The 17600-nt window shown below is 42.6% G+C and overlaps 1 protein-coding gene across 3 annotated transcripts in view; it reads right to left on the reverse strand.

Moving 5' to 3' along the window:
- CHN2 (chimerin 2) overlaps positions 1 to 7783 on the reverse strand; it is a 196861-nt gene extending 189078 nt beyond the window's left edge. The window contains exon 1 of one of the 3 annotated variants that reach the window (XM_075125764.1): positions 7377 to 7783. In XM_075125764.1, coding sequence (XP_074981865.1) covers positions 7377 to 7425 — 49 coding nt within the window. In that variant the 5' untranslated portion in view covers positions 7426 to 7783. The remainder of the gene's footprint in view (positions 1 to 7376) is intronic. The other 2 variants (XM_048838478.2, XM_048838477.2) reach the window with 2 other exon arrangements.
- Between the last annotated feature and the right edge of the window lie 9817 nt (positions 7784 to 17600).

Raw genomic sequence — 17600 nt, forward strand, 5'->3', positions numbered from 1 at the left:
TGGTCAGTTTAGATGAGCTATTACCAGCAGGAGAGTGAGTTTGTGTGTGTATGGGGGTGGGGGGGATGTGAGAAAACCTGGATCTATGCAGGAAATAGCCCGACTTGATTATGTAAAGAGTTGTCACTTTGGATGGGCTAGCACCAGCAGGAGAGTGAATTTGTGTGGGGGGGTGGAGGGTGAGAAAGCCTGGATTTGTGCTGGAAATGGCCCACCTGTTGATCACTTTAGATAAGCTATTACCAGCAGGACAGTGGGGTGGGAGGAGGTATTGTTTCATATTCTCTGTGTATATATAAAGTCTGCTGCAGTTTCCACGGTATGCATCTGATGAAGTGAGCTGTAGCTCACGAAAGCTTATGCTCAAATAAATTGGTTAGTCTCTAAGGTGCCACAAGTACTCCTTTTCTTTTTGCGTATAATTAGACAGGCGCTCAACTAGCATGTGTTATATTATCAGTTATTATGCTACAAGTAAGCCATCTTGACCAAAGAGAATCAGAATGTCTGATATCAGCTCAATGAAAAAATGGTCTGTTCTGAGGATAATCTTACTGTATTGATTTTATTAAAAAATAATATTGAGACAGCACCCTACACCTTCAAATTCTCCTAAATTTTAAAAACTTTTCTATTGTATATTTACCTTACCAAAGGCAGGAGTCCATATTGTCACATACTAATGTATTATCTGCAAACCTTAAAGCACACCAATGTTACTGTAGCACTGTACTGCAACACTAATTCCCTTGTACCAGGAATAAACTGCTAATTCTCCCACCTCAGGAACTGGATTATTGCTGAGTAAAACAAGGTGATGAAACTATTGTTGCTGAACTATGCATGATTCTTAGTTAGTAACAACCATCTCTAAATGCAAAACTCAAATTTATATTCTCAAAATCAAAGGTCAGAAAAAGAGTGCAAGAATGGATTATTATTCATAGAAGCTAAAAGTATGCATTTACGCTAGCTGCTGTATATAATTCTCAGATGAATTGTGAATACACCTGTACAGAAAGTGATGTATACGAAATGATAGATTTATAGCTTCTAGTACAAATCCGGTTACATTTTTCTGCAACAAAAGCTTTTTTGTTCAATATTTATGTGGCATTTCTTAATATATAGTTCTCCTGAAGATATAATTTTCCTAGTTCTTCTCTTCTACAAAGCAAGAGACACGGAGGAACAACAGACTGGCCCCCCAGCATGAGAATATCTTCTGCCAGCGCATAAAGAGCAGAAAGAAAAATATTGTCATCATTGCCCTTCAGAATAAGGAACGTTTTTGTTTGTTTAAAACAATTGTTTTAAACAATTAACATGTTTTCTAACTAAATCGTTAGCTAAAATATTACAGTTTAAGACTGACATAAACCAGTTTACTGAAAAAAAAATCCTTTTGAAAAACAGCATGGGCAAAACCATGTATGAGATAGTGCAGAAGGTCTCACTCTCAAGAGTCCCTTATAATCTCCTGGGCGTTCAGGCACATCTAAACCTCCCTAGCACCAAACAGAAGGTAAGAACCTCGTCAATTTAACAGGGATCCAAAACGATCACCATAACGACAGGGTGAAACATTGGATGTCTGATTCTAACCATATGTCTTTGAGACAAGTCGATCAAGAAGAAAAATGGACTTTTTCTATGCAGCAAATAAATACAAACTAAATTCTAATGCAGAGGTTCTTGTAACAGTTACCTAATTAATATTAATCCTCAGTAGTCAGCAATCAATACAGTTAGTAAGTAAATTTTAGATTTTTCATTAGATCGTGTTAGACACTTAGGCCTTTTTTCTTTTGAATTTTTATTGTATTTTTTCTTGAATTATAGGTTCATCAGTCTCCTCAAACACAGATGACAAATGACTTCTAAGCTTAAGGTCAAGATTAAACCCTACAGTTAGCAGAAGCACTGCATGGAGAAAAGGGGGAAAATGAATTTTACTACCCATTTTACAATCAAAAGTAGCACTTTATCAGCAGAATATCCAATTTTCATGTTCCATTTTCATAACACTATCTCTATTACATCACGAAGAATAAACCTACATTCACTCACTAATCTTTTTCCCTATTAAAATCTTGCTGAATCTGTGTTCAATACCAACTTCATTTCTTTTCACTTGCTAGCATCTTAATTAAAATCAGCTTATGTTGACTTTCATTTTTACAATATATGCCTATTTCACGTCTTAGCATCTTCATGGTCCCCCAGGGAGTCATTATTCTTTAATATTTTATTTTGACCTTGTTAAGTTAGTGGAATTGCCTGATATTTTTCTTTATGTGCTAAGTCTTTCCTGCACACCTTTTCACAATGCACACTATATGTAAAACCACCACGTCTGCAATCAGATTGTCTTTATACAAAATATATCAGTTCATTTATAAAAATAGCCTTTGACCCTTTTAGATTTATTATTGTTTTTATAATTGTTTTTTAGAATTGTTTTTATAAATCATACATTTCATTGTTGATTAATGAAGGACCACTGGCCAATGAAACTTTAAGATATTTATTCCAAACTTCAGGATGGATAATTAATTTTGTTTAAGACTAGTATTTTAACTAAGAAAAGAAACAAGCTAAATTTATCCTCTCTTTTCAAAAAAGGAAAGTATAACCAGTTTTGTTCAGAACAGCATTCTGAATATACACAGAATGAGAAACATTTTTAAACATATCAACTGTATTTTAATAAAAGTTATTAAAATTAACATGGCTGAGCCTCTTGCTGGCAATACCCTCTTACTGATAAGTGACAAAGAGTACAAAATATTCTTCTGGGACGGGATCCATGTGTGATCAAATACAGAAGAGTGGAAGCCCACTGGGAAAAGGAAACAGAGAGTTCTCTTCACCTGATGCTCATACACCATGGAAATTATGTCCCATAGAAAGTGAGAATGGAGCCTGCACTTCATCAGTTATAAACAAAGCTTCAGCCACCTGTACGACTGGGGGAGAGCAGGAAGGATAGTATTGAGAGTTGAAGTAGGAGGTGTGGATGGTTTGTGTCACTATGGGGGGAGGAGGGGAATGCTGAGTTGGGAGGGGAAGACCAGGAGTTAGAGTAGGGGTTAGTAAGATGAGATGCAGACCCATGAGTGGGAGCAAAGAGTGAGCAGGAGAGAATGGAGGTTGAAGTGTAGAAGTGGGAGCCTGCCTAAGCAGGGGATGGTGTGATGGGAAGAAAAGATGCTGATGATGGCTGAATCAGCACTCCTGAGGAGAGCAGGTACAGGAGTGGGAATGGTGTAAAGCAGCGGTTCACCTGGGTGCTTTGAATGGGAGATTTGCTGGGAAGCTAGGAAGACATTCACGATGGAAGTAATTGTAATTTTGACATTCCATATGCTGTGCAGATCCACCAAGGCTCCAGAAAAGAATATTGACTGGAACTGCTTAATACCACTACCTCCTCCTTTTCACATAGCTCGGTACCATTTACCTCAAATGGTTTTGAAAATGTTGTCTTTTGTGACTAATAATCCACATTTTCAAAAGTGCATAAGTCACATTAACTTTCAATGGGACTTAGGTACTTTCAAAAAATTGACCTAAAGAACAGCATCTATAATTCTCAGATCCTAGTGACATAACACTTGAGGAAATACAGCACAAATAGTCTCCATTTCCACCCACTCTTTTGCATTAAAGCTTGATCCAGTTCCCACTGAAGTCAATGTAAAGACTCCTATTAACTTCAGTAGTAGTTGGATCAGGCCCCAAGCAAGTATCCAACAATATTGAGACTATAATTAGTAACATGACAGTAGTGCTACAGGAGACCAATATTAGAGGATAATACAGGAGACCAATCTGTGAGAGAGGGGGGGGGGTTCTCTAATTATTAAAGCAAAAGACTAGGAACAAAGAACTTCTGAGTTCTAACTACGGCTCTAAAACTACATCCCTCTGCAGCCCTGGTTATGCCACTCTAGCTCAGTTTCCCCATCGGTAAAACAACTGTAGTGTTGTGAGTATTAATTTATTAATGTTTGTAAAGCATGTTTAAAATGACTGTTTAAAGAAGACTCAAATTATGTTTTTGACCAGCAACTCCCAATTAAGTTGATAGAAGCTAACAGAATAGATCAGAAAACATAACAGGGCTCGCAAAATGTCAAAACAGTAAAATTCTTTCACAGCTTCTTCAAACAAAACATACTTGAGCCATTATTATACACTTCTCCTCTCTAACAAGCAATGGAGGTATAGGAAAGAGAAAATGTTACACTGCAGATGGTCAAGTGCAGTCATGTGTCCTTAGGCTTTGAGAGCTGGTGGGTATAAAGTACTTTTATCCTCAGAGCTGAACATAAACTATGTTATCTCTACAACAGAGCCATGCTCAACTTGACATCTCTTTATAATATAAGCTTTGTACCCAGAGTTTGGCACCCACTGAGGAACAGAACTAGCAATGTTCTAAGAAGTGCAGGTCAGAAAAGCAGGAAATTGTCCCATCAAAATTTATGTTGAAAAGGCAAACTTATCTTCCCATCTGTCCTTCTAGCAGTAATTTCCACTATTATTACTCTGTAAACATGCAATATTTCTATTCCTCCTGGATCAGATTTTGGCCAGCCCTTGCTTGCGTGCTCTCACAGCCCAGGCTGGACAAATTCTTGGATGGAGATTGCAGCGCACCCATCATTTAGGGGTGCTGGGGAAAGGAAGCTACTTAAGCCCTCTCCCCAGCCGAACAACTATTCGGAAGTTGGCCAGAATCTGGTATCCATCTGGCACAGCACATCTACTCGGGAGGGTTGCACCAGTTCAACAACCAACAGGAAAATCCCTAATGTAGACAAACACTGATTCACCTATAATTGCACATATATTTTATCCTAGTACTAGGGTAAATCTCAAAAACACTAATTTATTTACACTTTGAACTTTCCTTTGAGGTAGGTTAGTGTATATATTTATTTTAGAGCTAGGTAACCAAGCTACAGAGATGGTATATGACTCACTTAAGGTCAAACAGCAAGTCACTGGTAGAGCTAGGAGTCTTATCCCCTAGCATTCTGCTATCACCACTAGACCACACTTCCTCTAAGAGTAGTAAAATATAACATAACCTGCCCACTTCCGCTGTGTAGAATAATAATTATATATCATTTGCAAGACTTCATCTTGGTAAGTTGAAGTCAAATATAATTCTGTTGGAATAAAGTTAAAACCAAACATATGTGGTTAGATGACATTAAAAAAGTGCTCTAAGACTTGCTGAGTTCTGAGAACTGAAACCACAGACAGCCAAAATGTGGCTCCACACAGTCAGATATGACGGGGCTGCTAATATTGAACACTTTACTGTATGTAGGAACCTTTGCTTTTTAAAAAAAAAAGAAGACAGAAAAAATCCTTTAGTTAAAACTATAACCACAAAAAATAACGACCTAAAGTTTTAAGGTGTAAAAGTGAAAGGTAGTAAATTATTTTATGAAAGTGGTGATGTATATCATGTAGATACATACTACACACTAGTCCATCTTTACATATCACAGGAATACAATTGTCATGTTTACCATCATAATTAAGTTTATTTATTGCTAAATATTTATAGTTATCAGTAGAATGAAAACAGCTTGATTATTTTAATGACTTTAAAAACAACAGGGAGTCCGGTGGCACCTTAAAGACTAACAGATTTATTTGGGCATAAGCTTTCATGGGTAAAAAACCCACTTCTTCAGATGCATGGAGTGAAAATTGCAGATACAGGCACAAATATATATCAGCACATGAAGAGAAGGGAGTTACCTTACAAGTGGAGAACCAGTGTTGAAGGCCAATTCAGTCAGTGTGGCTTTGGTCCACTCCCAATAATTGATGACTTTGTTATTATTAATCATGTTTATTAAGGTAGTGCCTAATGGTTAACAAGAACTGGGCCCCATTGTGCTAGGCTCTGCACAAACGCAGAGCAGAAGACAGTCCCTGTCCTGAAGAGCTTACATGCTCAATAAATTTCCTGTCTTTGGAAAATCTCTCTCATGGTTAGAATAAGTGCTTGAATTTTGGCTCTGGTTTTCAAAATATTTTGGAGTAAAGAGCATAAGCACCAAACCACAAGTACAGTGAGTACATTTACCCCTAAACGTTTCTCTCTCTTAGTTATCATGACGTGATTTATTTCCAATTTCTTGTCAACCATAATTTAAAGATTTGTCATTATAAAGATTCAATGAGCTGAGAAGAAAGTATGAAGGAATTATTTTCCAGATATGCTGTTGTGATTAGCAAACTGTCATACTTAGAGAAGCAATGGTACTACTTTTGTATCATTCTCAGTTCTTCTGCTACTTCACTAGTCCAAATGATCAACTACAGCAGTGGATCACAACCTTCCCAAGCCATGACTCCATGTCACAAGAGAAAAAAGTTTCAAAGACCCCCCCCCCATCTAGCCATTAAAAAAGGCTGGTGGAGGGGGGGGGGGGTGTCATGATCTTCTGAAACCTTTTCCCAACCTCCAAGGTTGAGAACCCATGAACTCCAAGAAAGAAGCAACCCGACTCTTAAAAGTCTCAGTTGGTAATTTGCATATTGCAAACTCTTTGGGGCAAGGACTTTTGTATTCCTCTGCATTTCAGACCGGCCGACGCCCTGCCGGGCACAACCACACTGTAAAGAAATAATGACAAATCCGCCTTTCACAGTAATCCCAAGGCATTACCACCAGCCCACGAGGAGATCGGGGAAGTCCTACCCCATTCCCGTCACCCCCGGCTCACAGGGACGCGAAAAAGCCCACAAAGAGGGGCTGCCAATGTGGCCCCATCGACCCCCTTGCCTGGGCAGGGAGCGGAGCTGACTAGTCCCTGTTGCACGGCGAGTGCCCAAGCGCAGGTATGTCCCTGGCTCGGAACAACCGCGGAGTCTTGAAACAAACCGCGGCGAGGCCGCTTCGCTGCCCCTTTACTCTCGGGCGCAGCGTCCCATCCCCGCTGGAGGATTGGGGGGGCTACCTGACTTGTCACACGGCCGCGCTACCCGCGGGAGGCGCCGTCGCTCTGCCCGCAGCACCGCGGCAGCCAGCCAGGACCAACGTGTGTCTCTATCCCGCTCTTCCCCCGCTTCCTTTCGCCGCCTGCGAAGTGAAAGGAAAACACCGCCCGCAGCAGCAGCAGCAGCCTCCCCACCCCGCTCCCCCCTTCGGCTGGCAGGCAGGAGACTGCCGGGGCGGGAGACATAGACACACGCTCGCCCTGGCAAACGAAAACAAACTAGGGCAACAGCGGCATGGAAGCGCCGCAAAGCAGCAGCAGCACCGGGGGGCTGCCAAGCCGGGGGGCGGCGGGCAGGTTCCTGCCGAGCGAACGAACCCCGGGGGTGCGGGGAGAGAAACTTACCGGAGGAAACCGAGGAGCCGGACAAACTGGAGTTACTGGACGCTGCCATCCTCCCTCCTCCTCGCCCCTTAGCTCCTAGCCCCGCTGCTACTCCGGCGTCTGCTGCTGCTGCCTGGCTGCCGCCGCTGTCCCCAACCCATTGCCAAGTGCGGGCGCCGCACCGTGCGAAGCAGCCGCCGCCGGGGCAGCGCTTCCTGTTCGGCCAGCGAGCGAGCTGCGGCCGGTGGCTTGGCTGCGCGCTGCTCAGGCGTCGCAGGGCTCTGCTGCTGCTGCTGCTGCTGCGTGCAGACGCCGCTCGGCAGCGGGGCAGGGAAAAGGCCCCGCGGCGCTTCCAGTTGCCTCCTCTCCGCCTGGGGCGCGGGGAGTTCCCTGGTGGCCGTGCCCAGAGCCGCCCCCGCCAGCTCCGTCCCGCCCGCCCCGCGCCTCCGCCTCCTGCCGGGCAGCGCTGACAGCCGGGCGCAGCCCCACGCCCCCTCCTCCGCCTCAGCCCCCCTCGCGCACACAAAGGAAGGAGCGCGGAGCCGGGCTGACAGCCCCTGGCTGAGGCAGGGTGGGTCTGAGGCGCGCAGCCCGAGGCGGGAAGGAAGCCCGGGGAAGCAGCCAGCGCCCGCTGCCGATACTCCTGCCGCTGCCTGGCACTGGGCGGCTCCTTCCTCCAGGTGCCAAACGCGGGCCACCTTCTGCCTGCCGGGGGGAGCCGGGACGCGCTTCCCCAGCCCTGCCCAGTGCAGGAGCGGGCAGGGTGGTGCCTGTTGAGCACTCACTGCTCCAGCCGGGGACACGGGAAGACCCGCCAGGGGCGGCGGCGATTAAGGATCGTCTTTGTTCCCGGGTGGCTCACGTAGCAGTTGTATCTGCTAAGCTCCTGCAGAGCGCGTTGGCTTGGAGTCTTTCTCCCCTTCCCCCGCGCCCACCCTGAGCTGCCATCGCCTTGTCTGTCAGCTCCCCCGTTGTAACTAGAGCCAGACAATACAATCCAGACACCCTGGGTGACTTCAGTGAGATTCCAAACGTGGAGCAAATGTTTTCCTTTTTCTGTTTCTTTCCCTCTCTCTCCTCCTGCCTAGTGTTTGTCTTACCTTTCTTCAAGGTGCCTGACTTTCTTTCCTCTTACAAAACTCTTCCTTCTCTGCCCCCTTTGTCTTTCATTGTTTTGTGTTTACTGACACCTTTCCTTTCTCTTTCCATCTGTACAGAACACAATCCACTGGGTACCATTAAAATCTTAAAATGGATTGCCTGTGGCAGTTACATTTAGTAGAGTGTCACCCATCCTAAGCATAGGAAATACCCTAAATATCATGGGATAGAACAGTGGTTCTCAACCATTTTCCCCAAACCCCTTTTCCAGACCTCTCACATATATTGGATTTTGCAGCATATTCCATATTTGGTTGGATCGTGCTGCCTATTTTGCAGCACTAGAGAGGCAGGCAGTATTCTACAGCTGGAGAGAAAGAGACTTCTTAGCCAAATACTCTATAGCCTAAAGAAAAATCCATTGAGCTAGAAGGAAATCATGAGTTCAGATCTCATCTATTCTAGCTACTCTTTAAATTTCCATGCATTTCGCAGACCTTATTACTTACCAAGTCCTTGTATTCATAGAATGGATATGAGAAGGCCTCCTCCATCATATAAACAGAGCAGTTGTCTTTTCAAGCAGAGTTAGGACTAGAGTTCAAATCTCTCACATAACACACACGTCTTATCCTCCAGGCCATACTAGCTTTCAGAATGAACGTGCCCAATATATGTGCTTTCAAAATCCTCTAATAATTATATCCCCCTCCCAGAGTCAGGAAGAGGAACCAGAACTCCAATATCCTACAACTTTCTTCTGAATAGTTGTGTGACTTCTGGCAAAATGTTTGTCAACCTCCAGCCACTAGTAGCTAGATCACATAACCAATAATGGTCATTCCTATAGTGGTAGTGGTCTGAGCTAGGGATCTGAAAATTCAGCTTTCAAACTCTGCTGATGATCCATGTCAGGGAGCTTTCTGGTTGCATGTGATAGAATTTTTATTTCCAGTTCTCTCTCACTCTCTCTCTCTGTATATATATATAAACTGGTTTATTTAATCCACACAGTGAGAAAACAAACTTTAAAGCAGGTTTTATTATTACAAACCATTATAATCTGTAAATTATAATCTGTAAATTATGGTGTTACACATAAAATATAGGTGTTCCACATTTTGGTTATTTGTCAAACATTTTGGTTGCTGGTGTCTCACAATGTAAAATTTAAAGTCCGAGAGTAAAATGAGAAGGGAGAGGTTCTTGTGCACCCTTGACACCTGTTTTCAACCCCCAGGGGATTATGACCCCAGTTGGAGAAGTCATGGTATAGGACTGGTAAATATCAAGATTATAATGGTGTTCACTGAAGGGGTGCATAGTGCTTTGCAATGGTATCTACTCCTCGCTTGTATTCTGGTGTCCTTCTCCCTTCACGCTTTGTCTTCTGATCCAGTGTCTGCCTGCCTCCCCCCACCCAATTAACAGAACCTGCACTACAAGGGAGTAGCTGAGACACAGAGAGGTAGTCTTACAAATTTCCCATCCAGAAAGAAAGTAATAGTGAATTATACAGGGTTCCCAAACTGTAGCAATTTGAATAGAGCTGGAAGTACACCACAGTTTCCTCTGAATATTTGTTCACAATTATAAATCAATTTGCACTGTCTGTGTTCACATACAATTAATATTTACTTTCTGTGAATATTCTAGTGATCAGGTTTACTTACAGGAATGTTAATGAAACTAATACATTTTAAGCAGATGTTGGAGAATATTAATGGAAAGTGAACTTTTTTTTCTTTATCTGTGAGTAATCACACCAGAAATCTTATTCTAAGATTCCAGTCTGGGAAGAGAGAGTTACATGTGATCTGTGTTCAGTCAAGACAACCATTTTTGTCATTGCTTTGCTGACCAGAAGGCCTTTTCCAGACATTTGGTTGCCACTTTGATGACATTTGTTGTGCTTACGCACGTAGCAGGGGAGACCGCAAGCAGGCTATCATCTCCTCCCCCACCATGACCTAGAACACCCCCTCACCACCAGCTAAAATCAAGAAAACTTTTCTGGTGTCATCTCACAGCCCTCCTTGTGGAAGATAAGCATGTTCACAAATGATGATCTGAAGCCTGGGCGGCTGCTGACACACCAAACAAAAATCTAATTGATGACCCAAATGTGCAAGTGTCGTCCTCCCCATGGTGTATACAGAGAGCTCTAATCCGTATCCGCACCCAACAGTAAGCTCACACTTACTCCATAGATCGAAAGTGAGGGAATCACCGAACTGTGGTATGTGGCAAACTGTTGGACACATCCCGGATGATTGCCCAATTTATGCTCATCCTGGAGGTGTTGGAGCCATTCACATGAGTACCCCCTCTGCTCTAGACTGGATAAGAGATCTTAGGATCCAAATGCAGTCATGTTGTTCCTTTCATTGTTCTACTTTTGCCAGACGAAAAAAGAAGTCAAGACAACTTGGATTTTAATCTTCATGATGAATTGCTCATTGATGAGCTATAGACTAAGCGTAATTAGGCAAATAATTAAAATAATGAATTAATTCAAGAAATTCATAATTTGTTCAAACACTTTGCAAAGAACAAAATTTAAAATTGCCAATTAATAATACATTATTTGTCCAGGTTTAAATGTAATGTAAATGTAATCTGATGAGGTTCAATAAGGATAAGTGCAGGGTCCTGCACTTAGGACGGAAGAACCCAATGCACAGCTACAGACTAGGGACCGAATGGCTAGGCAGCAGTTCTGCGGAAAAGGACCTAGGGGTGACAGTGGACGAGAAGCTGGATATGAGTCAGCAGTGTGCCCTTGTTGCCAAGAAGGCCAATGGCATTTTGGGATGTATAAGTAGGGGCATAGCGAGCAGATCGAGGGACGTGATCGTTCCCCTCTATTCGACATTAGTGAGGCCTCATCTGGAGTACTGTGTCCAGTTTTGGGCCCCACACTTCAAGAAGGATGTGGATAAATTGGAGAGAGTCCAGCGAAGGGCAACTAAAATGATTAGGGGTCTGGAACACATGAGTTATGAGGAGAGGCTGAGGGAGCTGGGATTGTTTAGCCTGCAGAAGAGAAGAATGAGGGGGGATTTGATAGCTGCTTTCAACTACCTGAAAGGGGGTTCCAAAGAGGATGGCTCTAGACTGTTCTCAATGGTATCAGATGACAGAACGAGGAGTAATGGTCTCAAGCTGCAGTGGGGGAGGTTTAGATTGGATATTAGGAAAAACTTTTTCACTAAGAGGGTGGTGAAACACTGGAATGCGTTACCTAGGGAGGTGGTAGAATCTCCTTCCTTAGAGGTTTTTAAGGTCAGGCTTGACAAAGCCCTGGCTGGGATGATTTAACTGGGAATTGGTCCTGCTTCGAGCAGGGGGTTGGACTAGATGACCTTCTGGGGTCCCTTCCAACCCTTATATTCTATGATTCTATGTAAGTGAGGAAAGAGTTACATTTTTTAAAAAGTGGGATTGTAAAGGTCTCATTGAGAGATACACAGCAAAGTCATTTCTTATAAGAACGAAATACTCCAGTAACTGTCTTCAAAAATAACTCAAATGAGGGAGTCTCTCTCCAAAATCAATGAGATTTGACAGATCTGGTTATGAAATACTGTGATTTTGAAGGTGAAGAAATTGTTGAAATTTGTGATACAGCAGATGTGAGACTATGTCATATCCATTCCAACAATGTTCAAAATTAAATTAATACAGTTCAGGGAAATGTCCAATAGATTAAAAGAGCTATTTCACACTCCAAGACATGATAATCTCTTTATTCAATGGAAAAGAGTATGTAAGACCGTGACATTTAGAAAGTATTAGATCAAAGGAGACACAAACTTAAAAAAAAAACAGAAGTGCAAAATGTATTCTGTGTTCTACAGTACAGTTCCAAATGTTATTTTAAAGAGCATGTAAGCAGATTCCATCCTGCTCCACAGTATGCATATACTGAATATAGTCCAAAATTAACCATTCCTGAGTTTTGGTTTATCAGGTACTCAGATAACTGCAACAAAACATAAACCTCAATCTAATCTTTCATCTTGCGATGGACTATGCCTAAATTTTCCATATATCCAGACTTCCTGTATCCTAGTACTCTCTGATCCTGATAAAAGTTCCCACTCCCATCCCGATTGGAGCTAAATGAAGCCACCTGCCAGTATGAGGGTACTAATTTACTCTGCATCTTTATAAAGGGTTTCAGCTTGTCAATTTAGGGTTACTCAGCAATAAAGCCTGTTACAGAGACACTTATCATCAACATTAATAGTGACCTGCAATAGAAAAAGATCAACCTTTTTTGCTTATGTATTATGCATGAAGATGATCTGAAAGCTTATTTTCCACACAGGTGGGATTTCTTGAAGCATTCAATATTGGCCATACTCTGCTTTCATTGAAGTCAATGATTAAATTCCAAGAATTTCTGTACCATTATTTAATTGAGAGAGACAAGGTGGGTGAGTTAATATCTTTTATTGACCAATTTATTTTGGTGAAAGACAAGCTTTTGAGCTCCACACCAAGCAACCTTAACTTAATGTTAACAATGGTTTTATTGTTAATTGACTTTGTGTTTGCAAACAAAAGGGGAAAAATAAAAGAGTCTCAAAGGTTTATACTGCAATCTGTGTAGTACAAAGTCTGCCAGGATTTATCAGAGATTATTTAAATAGTACGACCCATAGGTGCAGAGGTTCAACCATGTGGATTCAATTGCAGAATTATAAACAGATATTGTTTGGAAATTCTCAATGTTTTTTGCTGAAAAATACCTATTTGTCAAAACTGAAACTGTTAATAGGAAAGGGTCAGTTTCAATAAGTTTTCCTACTCAAAAAACTTAGAAATTGTCAATGAATAATTTCATTTTTTTTGTTCAAATTAGTTAGTTTAGAACTATAATTTTTAATACCAATAAAAGAAAAGAGGCCAAAATCAAAATGCACTGTTTCAAAATCAAAACATTTCAATTGACCCATCTGTGTTTTTGATTTGGTTTTGGTTTGTCAATTCACTAGATTTTTTTGAGATTTAAAAACTTTTTGTCCTGATTCAGGACAGGAAAAAAAATTCAAAAGTTCTTGTGGGTTGGGAAAACCATTTTCTGCCCAGCCCTAATTATAAACTCTTTGGAATAGGGGCTCTCTTTCTTTTTATGGTACCAATCCTGCAGACATCCATGACTTAGCCCCTATGTATAGTTCCACGGACTTTAGTGGAACCCCTCATGTAAATACAATTATGCACATATGTGTTTGTAGGATCAGGGCCTATGTTTGGGGAGTACCCAGACAACAGGCCACAATCCTGACTTCAGCTTTTGAAGTGCTACTGTCACACAAAGGAGAGGGGCAAGAATCTCTCTTTTCCTCAACAGCCTACATTGTTTTCTTCCCTTTTGACAATAAAGCTTATCATATATTTAACACTAACTAGCTCTTACAGTAATTTGTACTAAGTAGACAATTTTATTGCCAACTCAAAGGCCTCTTATTTGAGCTTATCTCTTATTGCTCCACCAAAAGATCTCCTTTATTTAGAGTTGCCAAAAACAATGTCTACAGTCATGGATTAAAAGGAAATACGTTATTAGCTAGGTAGGTAAAATTCCACCCTTTAATACTGTGATAATCTTGAAGCTGGACTGGATTTACCAATGAAGGTGCAAAGAGGTACAAGTTATGAATCCCTATGTGAACCTGGCCCCCTGAACCCCAGACAATTCACCCAAAGCAACCAAGTACTTGAATTGTCATCTTCCTTCTTTTGGGTTTCTGTGAGAGGGAAGCTGTTTACTTTCTAAGGGGTCCCACAGGACTGACTGGCAACAGAGGGTGAAGAGGATGTGTTGGATCAAGGCAGCCCTGGCCTCTCTCCCTCACCTCCTACTCCCATTTTGGGCTATGATGGCCTCCGGGGCAAGCCACTTTGCACCTATGCAGCCATATCCATGGGGTCCTTTCTAATTACAGGAGACTAGAATGTGATATTGTGCTGGTAGAACCCAGATTTACCCTAGCTGAATCTAGTCCACTGAAGTTATTATAGCAAAGTAGCAATGACATAATATACATTAACAACTGGAGTTTTCATAACCTAGCTAAACAAGTTTCTCCCAGAATGAATCCTGACCCACAATCTCAGGCTGAGGGTAAATATTTTGCCTAACTTGAAAATGTTTGGGTCCGGTTATACAACTAATAATAAAAAGTTTGGCCAACTGATTTGCTTATAGGAATAAAAATATAAACACTCTGAATAAGAAGAGTGTGACATTTGACACAATGATTGAGTGTTGTCAAAGACATAAAACACTAATCCATCTTTTGATGTTTATATTGCCTAACATGAAAGGCAGGAAATACATAACATCAAAGGTTGAATAATGCGTGGGGAATGAGGAAGAGACCTTCATAAGTAATGTATAACCAACATTTGTATATTGTGCAGAAATTTGAAGTTTTACTCATTATGAGCACAAGCTTTAATGAGTAAAATGCACTAAAACATCAGTAAACAGCAGATGCATACTGTATTCAGGTATGAATTAATTATGTGAGTCACAGTAGCTTACAGCAGCAGCTCTAAATGCAGTTCAGGACTCTGTGTGATGAAACAGTCTCTCTGTCTCCTTTCCAAAAATAAAGAATCAGTGAACTTCTATTTTTGTCCCTCCTCCTCTAATTGAAGGCAAGCCTAGAGATATTAGATAACTACTAACTCCGCCAGTACCATTTGACATTATTGATCTGACTACCACTTGTGACTATAGAGACCACTTGTAGACTCAGACTTACAGACTTTAAGGCCAGAAGGAGCCATCAGGATCATCTAGTCTGACCTCCTCCATGTTGCAGGCCACAGAACCTCACCCACCCACTCCTGTAATAGATTTCTAACCTCTGGCTGAGTTACTGAAGTCCTCAAATCATGATTTAAAGACTTTAAGTTACAGAGAATCTACCATTTACACCGGTTTAAACTTTCAAGTGATCTGTACCCCATGCTGCAAAGGAAGGGGAAAGAATTCTCTGTAGTAACTCAGAGTCCTCCCCAGCTAGTGTCCCATCAACAGCTGTCAAGGTTCCTTCCCCACTCTGATCTCTAGGGTACAGATGTGGGGACCTCCATGAAAACCTCCTAAGCTTACTTTTACCAGCTTAGGTTAAAACTTCCCCAAGGTACAAACTATTTTACCCTTTGCCCTTGGACTTCCACTGCCACCACCAAACTTTATCTGGGTTCCCAGGAAAACGTAGTTTGGAAATGTCTTTCACCCCAAAATCCTCCCAACCCTTGCACCCCACTTCCTGGGGAAGGTTTGGTAAAAATCCTCACCAATTTGCATAGGTGACCACAGACCCAAACCCTTGGATCTTAGAAAAATGAAAAAAGCATTCAGTTTTCTTACAAGATGACTTTTAATAGAAGTAAAAAAGAATCACCTCTGTAAAATTAGGATGGTAAATCCTTACAGGGTAATTAGATTCAAAACATAGAGAATCCCTCTAGGCAAAACCTTAAGTTACAAAAAAGACACACAGACAGGAATAGTCATTCTATTCAGCACAGCTATTTTCTCAGCCATTTAAAGAAATCATAATCTAACACATACCTAGCTAGATTACTTACTAAGTTCTAAGACTCCATTCCTGTTCTGTCCCCTGCAAAAGCATCACACAGACAGACACAGATCCTTTGTTTTTCTCCCTCCTCCCAGCTTTTGAAAGTATCTTGTTTCCTCATTGGTCATTTTGGTCAGGTGCCAGCGAGGTTACCTTTAGCTTCTTAACCCTTTACAGGTGAGAGGATTTTTTCTCTGTCCAGGAGGGATTTTAAAGTGGTTTACCCTTCCCTTTATATTTATGACAACAGCCATTGGAGATATTTGCTGCTAGCAGTCTTAGATTGGCTACATGCCATTATAGGCGGCAGGGCTGTCTCTGGGGGGCTGTGGGGCCCGGGACAACCCCCCCCCTTCCACCTCAGGCCCCACCCCCACCCCCACCCCACCCCTTCCCCCAAGCCTCTGCACTGCCTCTGCTCCACCTTTTTCTGGCTTCCTCCCTCTCCCCTGAGCAATGCAGGGAGCAGGCGGGGTGGAGTGAGACAGGTTGGGGTCGCCGCTGCTGAGTGTGGGCCCAACCCCTGCTGCCAGCACAAGGCCCCCCGCTAACTCCCCGGGCCAGCCTGGCCCCCCACACCCTAAACCCGCCCCCCCGGCCAGCCTAGCACCCCCCACACGACACACACACACACACACACACAGAGCCGTCCCTAGGGTAAAGCAATTCAGGGTGGCCGCCATGGGGCCCCCCAAAGCGCAGGGCCTCCTCATCATAGGCAGTCTCATCATACCATCCCCTCCAAACACTTATCAAGCTCAGGCTTGAAGCCCCACTGCTCCCCTTGGAAGGCTGTTCCAGAACTTTACTTCTCTGATGGTTAGAAACCTTCATCTAATTTCAAGCATAAACTTGTTGATGGACAGTTTATATCCATTTGGTCTTGTAGCCACATTGGCACTTAACTTTAATAACTCCTCTCCCTCCCTAGTATCCCTCTGATGTATTTATAAAACGCAACCACATCTCCCCTCAGCCTTCTTTTGGTTTGGCTGAAAAAGCCAAGCTCTTTGAGTCTCGTCCCATAAGACAGGTTTTCCATTCCTCGGATCATCCTAGTAGCCCTTCTCTGCCCCTGTTCCAGTTTGAATTCATTTTTCTTAAACATGGGAGACCAGAACTGCACATAGTATTACAGATGAGATCTCACCAATTCCTTGTATAATGGTACACTAACACTGCCATTTCTCTAGTGGAAATACCTTGCCTGACTGCATGAGCCTTTTTTAGAGACGCATCACATTGGTGGCTCATAGTCATCCAGTGATCAACTAATACACCCACATCTTTCTTCTATTTGTAATGGAGACCTTGGGGGGTGAGGTGTCTTTGTGGTTAGCACACCTAGTATCCCTTCCTGGTGGATTGGTCTTACAGTTCTGGTCCCCCTTTAATCAGAGGTGCAGTGAGATGGACAAGTGGGTTGAGTCCCTTCTGCAGTGGGGGCAGTGGAAGTGGAGGCCAGGCCTACCCACTCCACTGGCTCTGACCCAGGACTCTAGGAGGGTCAACAGTATCTGGCCCCCAGAGGTGT

The sequence above is a fragment of the Caretta caretta genome, chromosome 2, assembly GCF_965140235.1.
Source record: "Caretta caretta isolate rCarCar2 chromosome 2, rCarCar1.hap1, whole genome shotgun sequence".
Taxonomy (NCBI): domain Eukaryota; kingdom Metazoa; phylum Chordata; order Testudines; family Cheloniidae; genus Caretta; species Caretta caretta.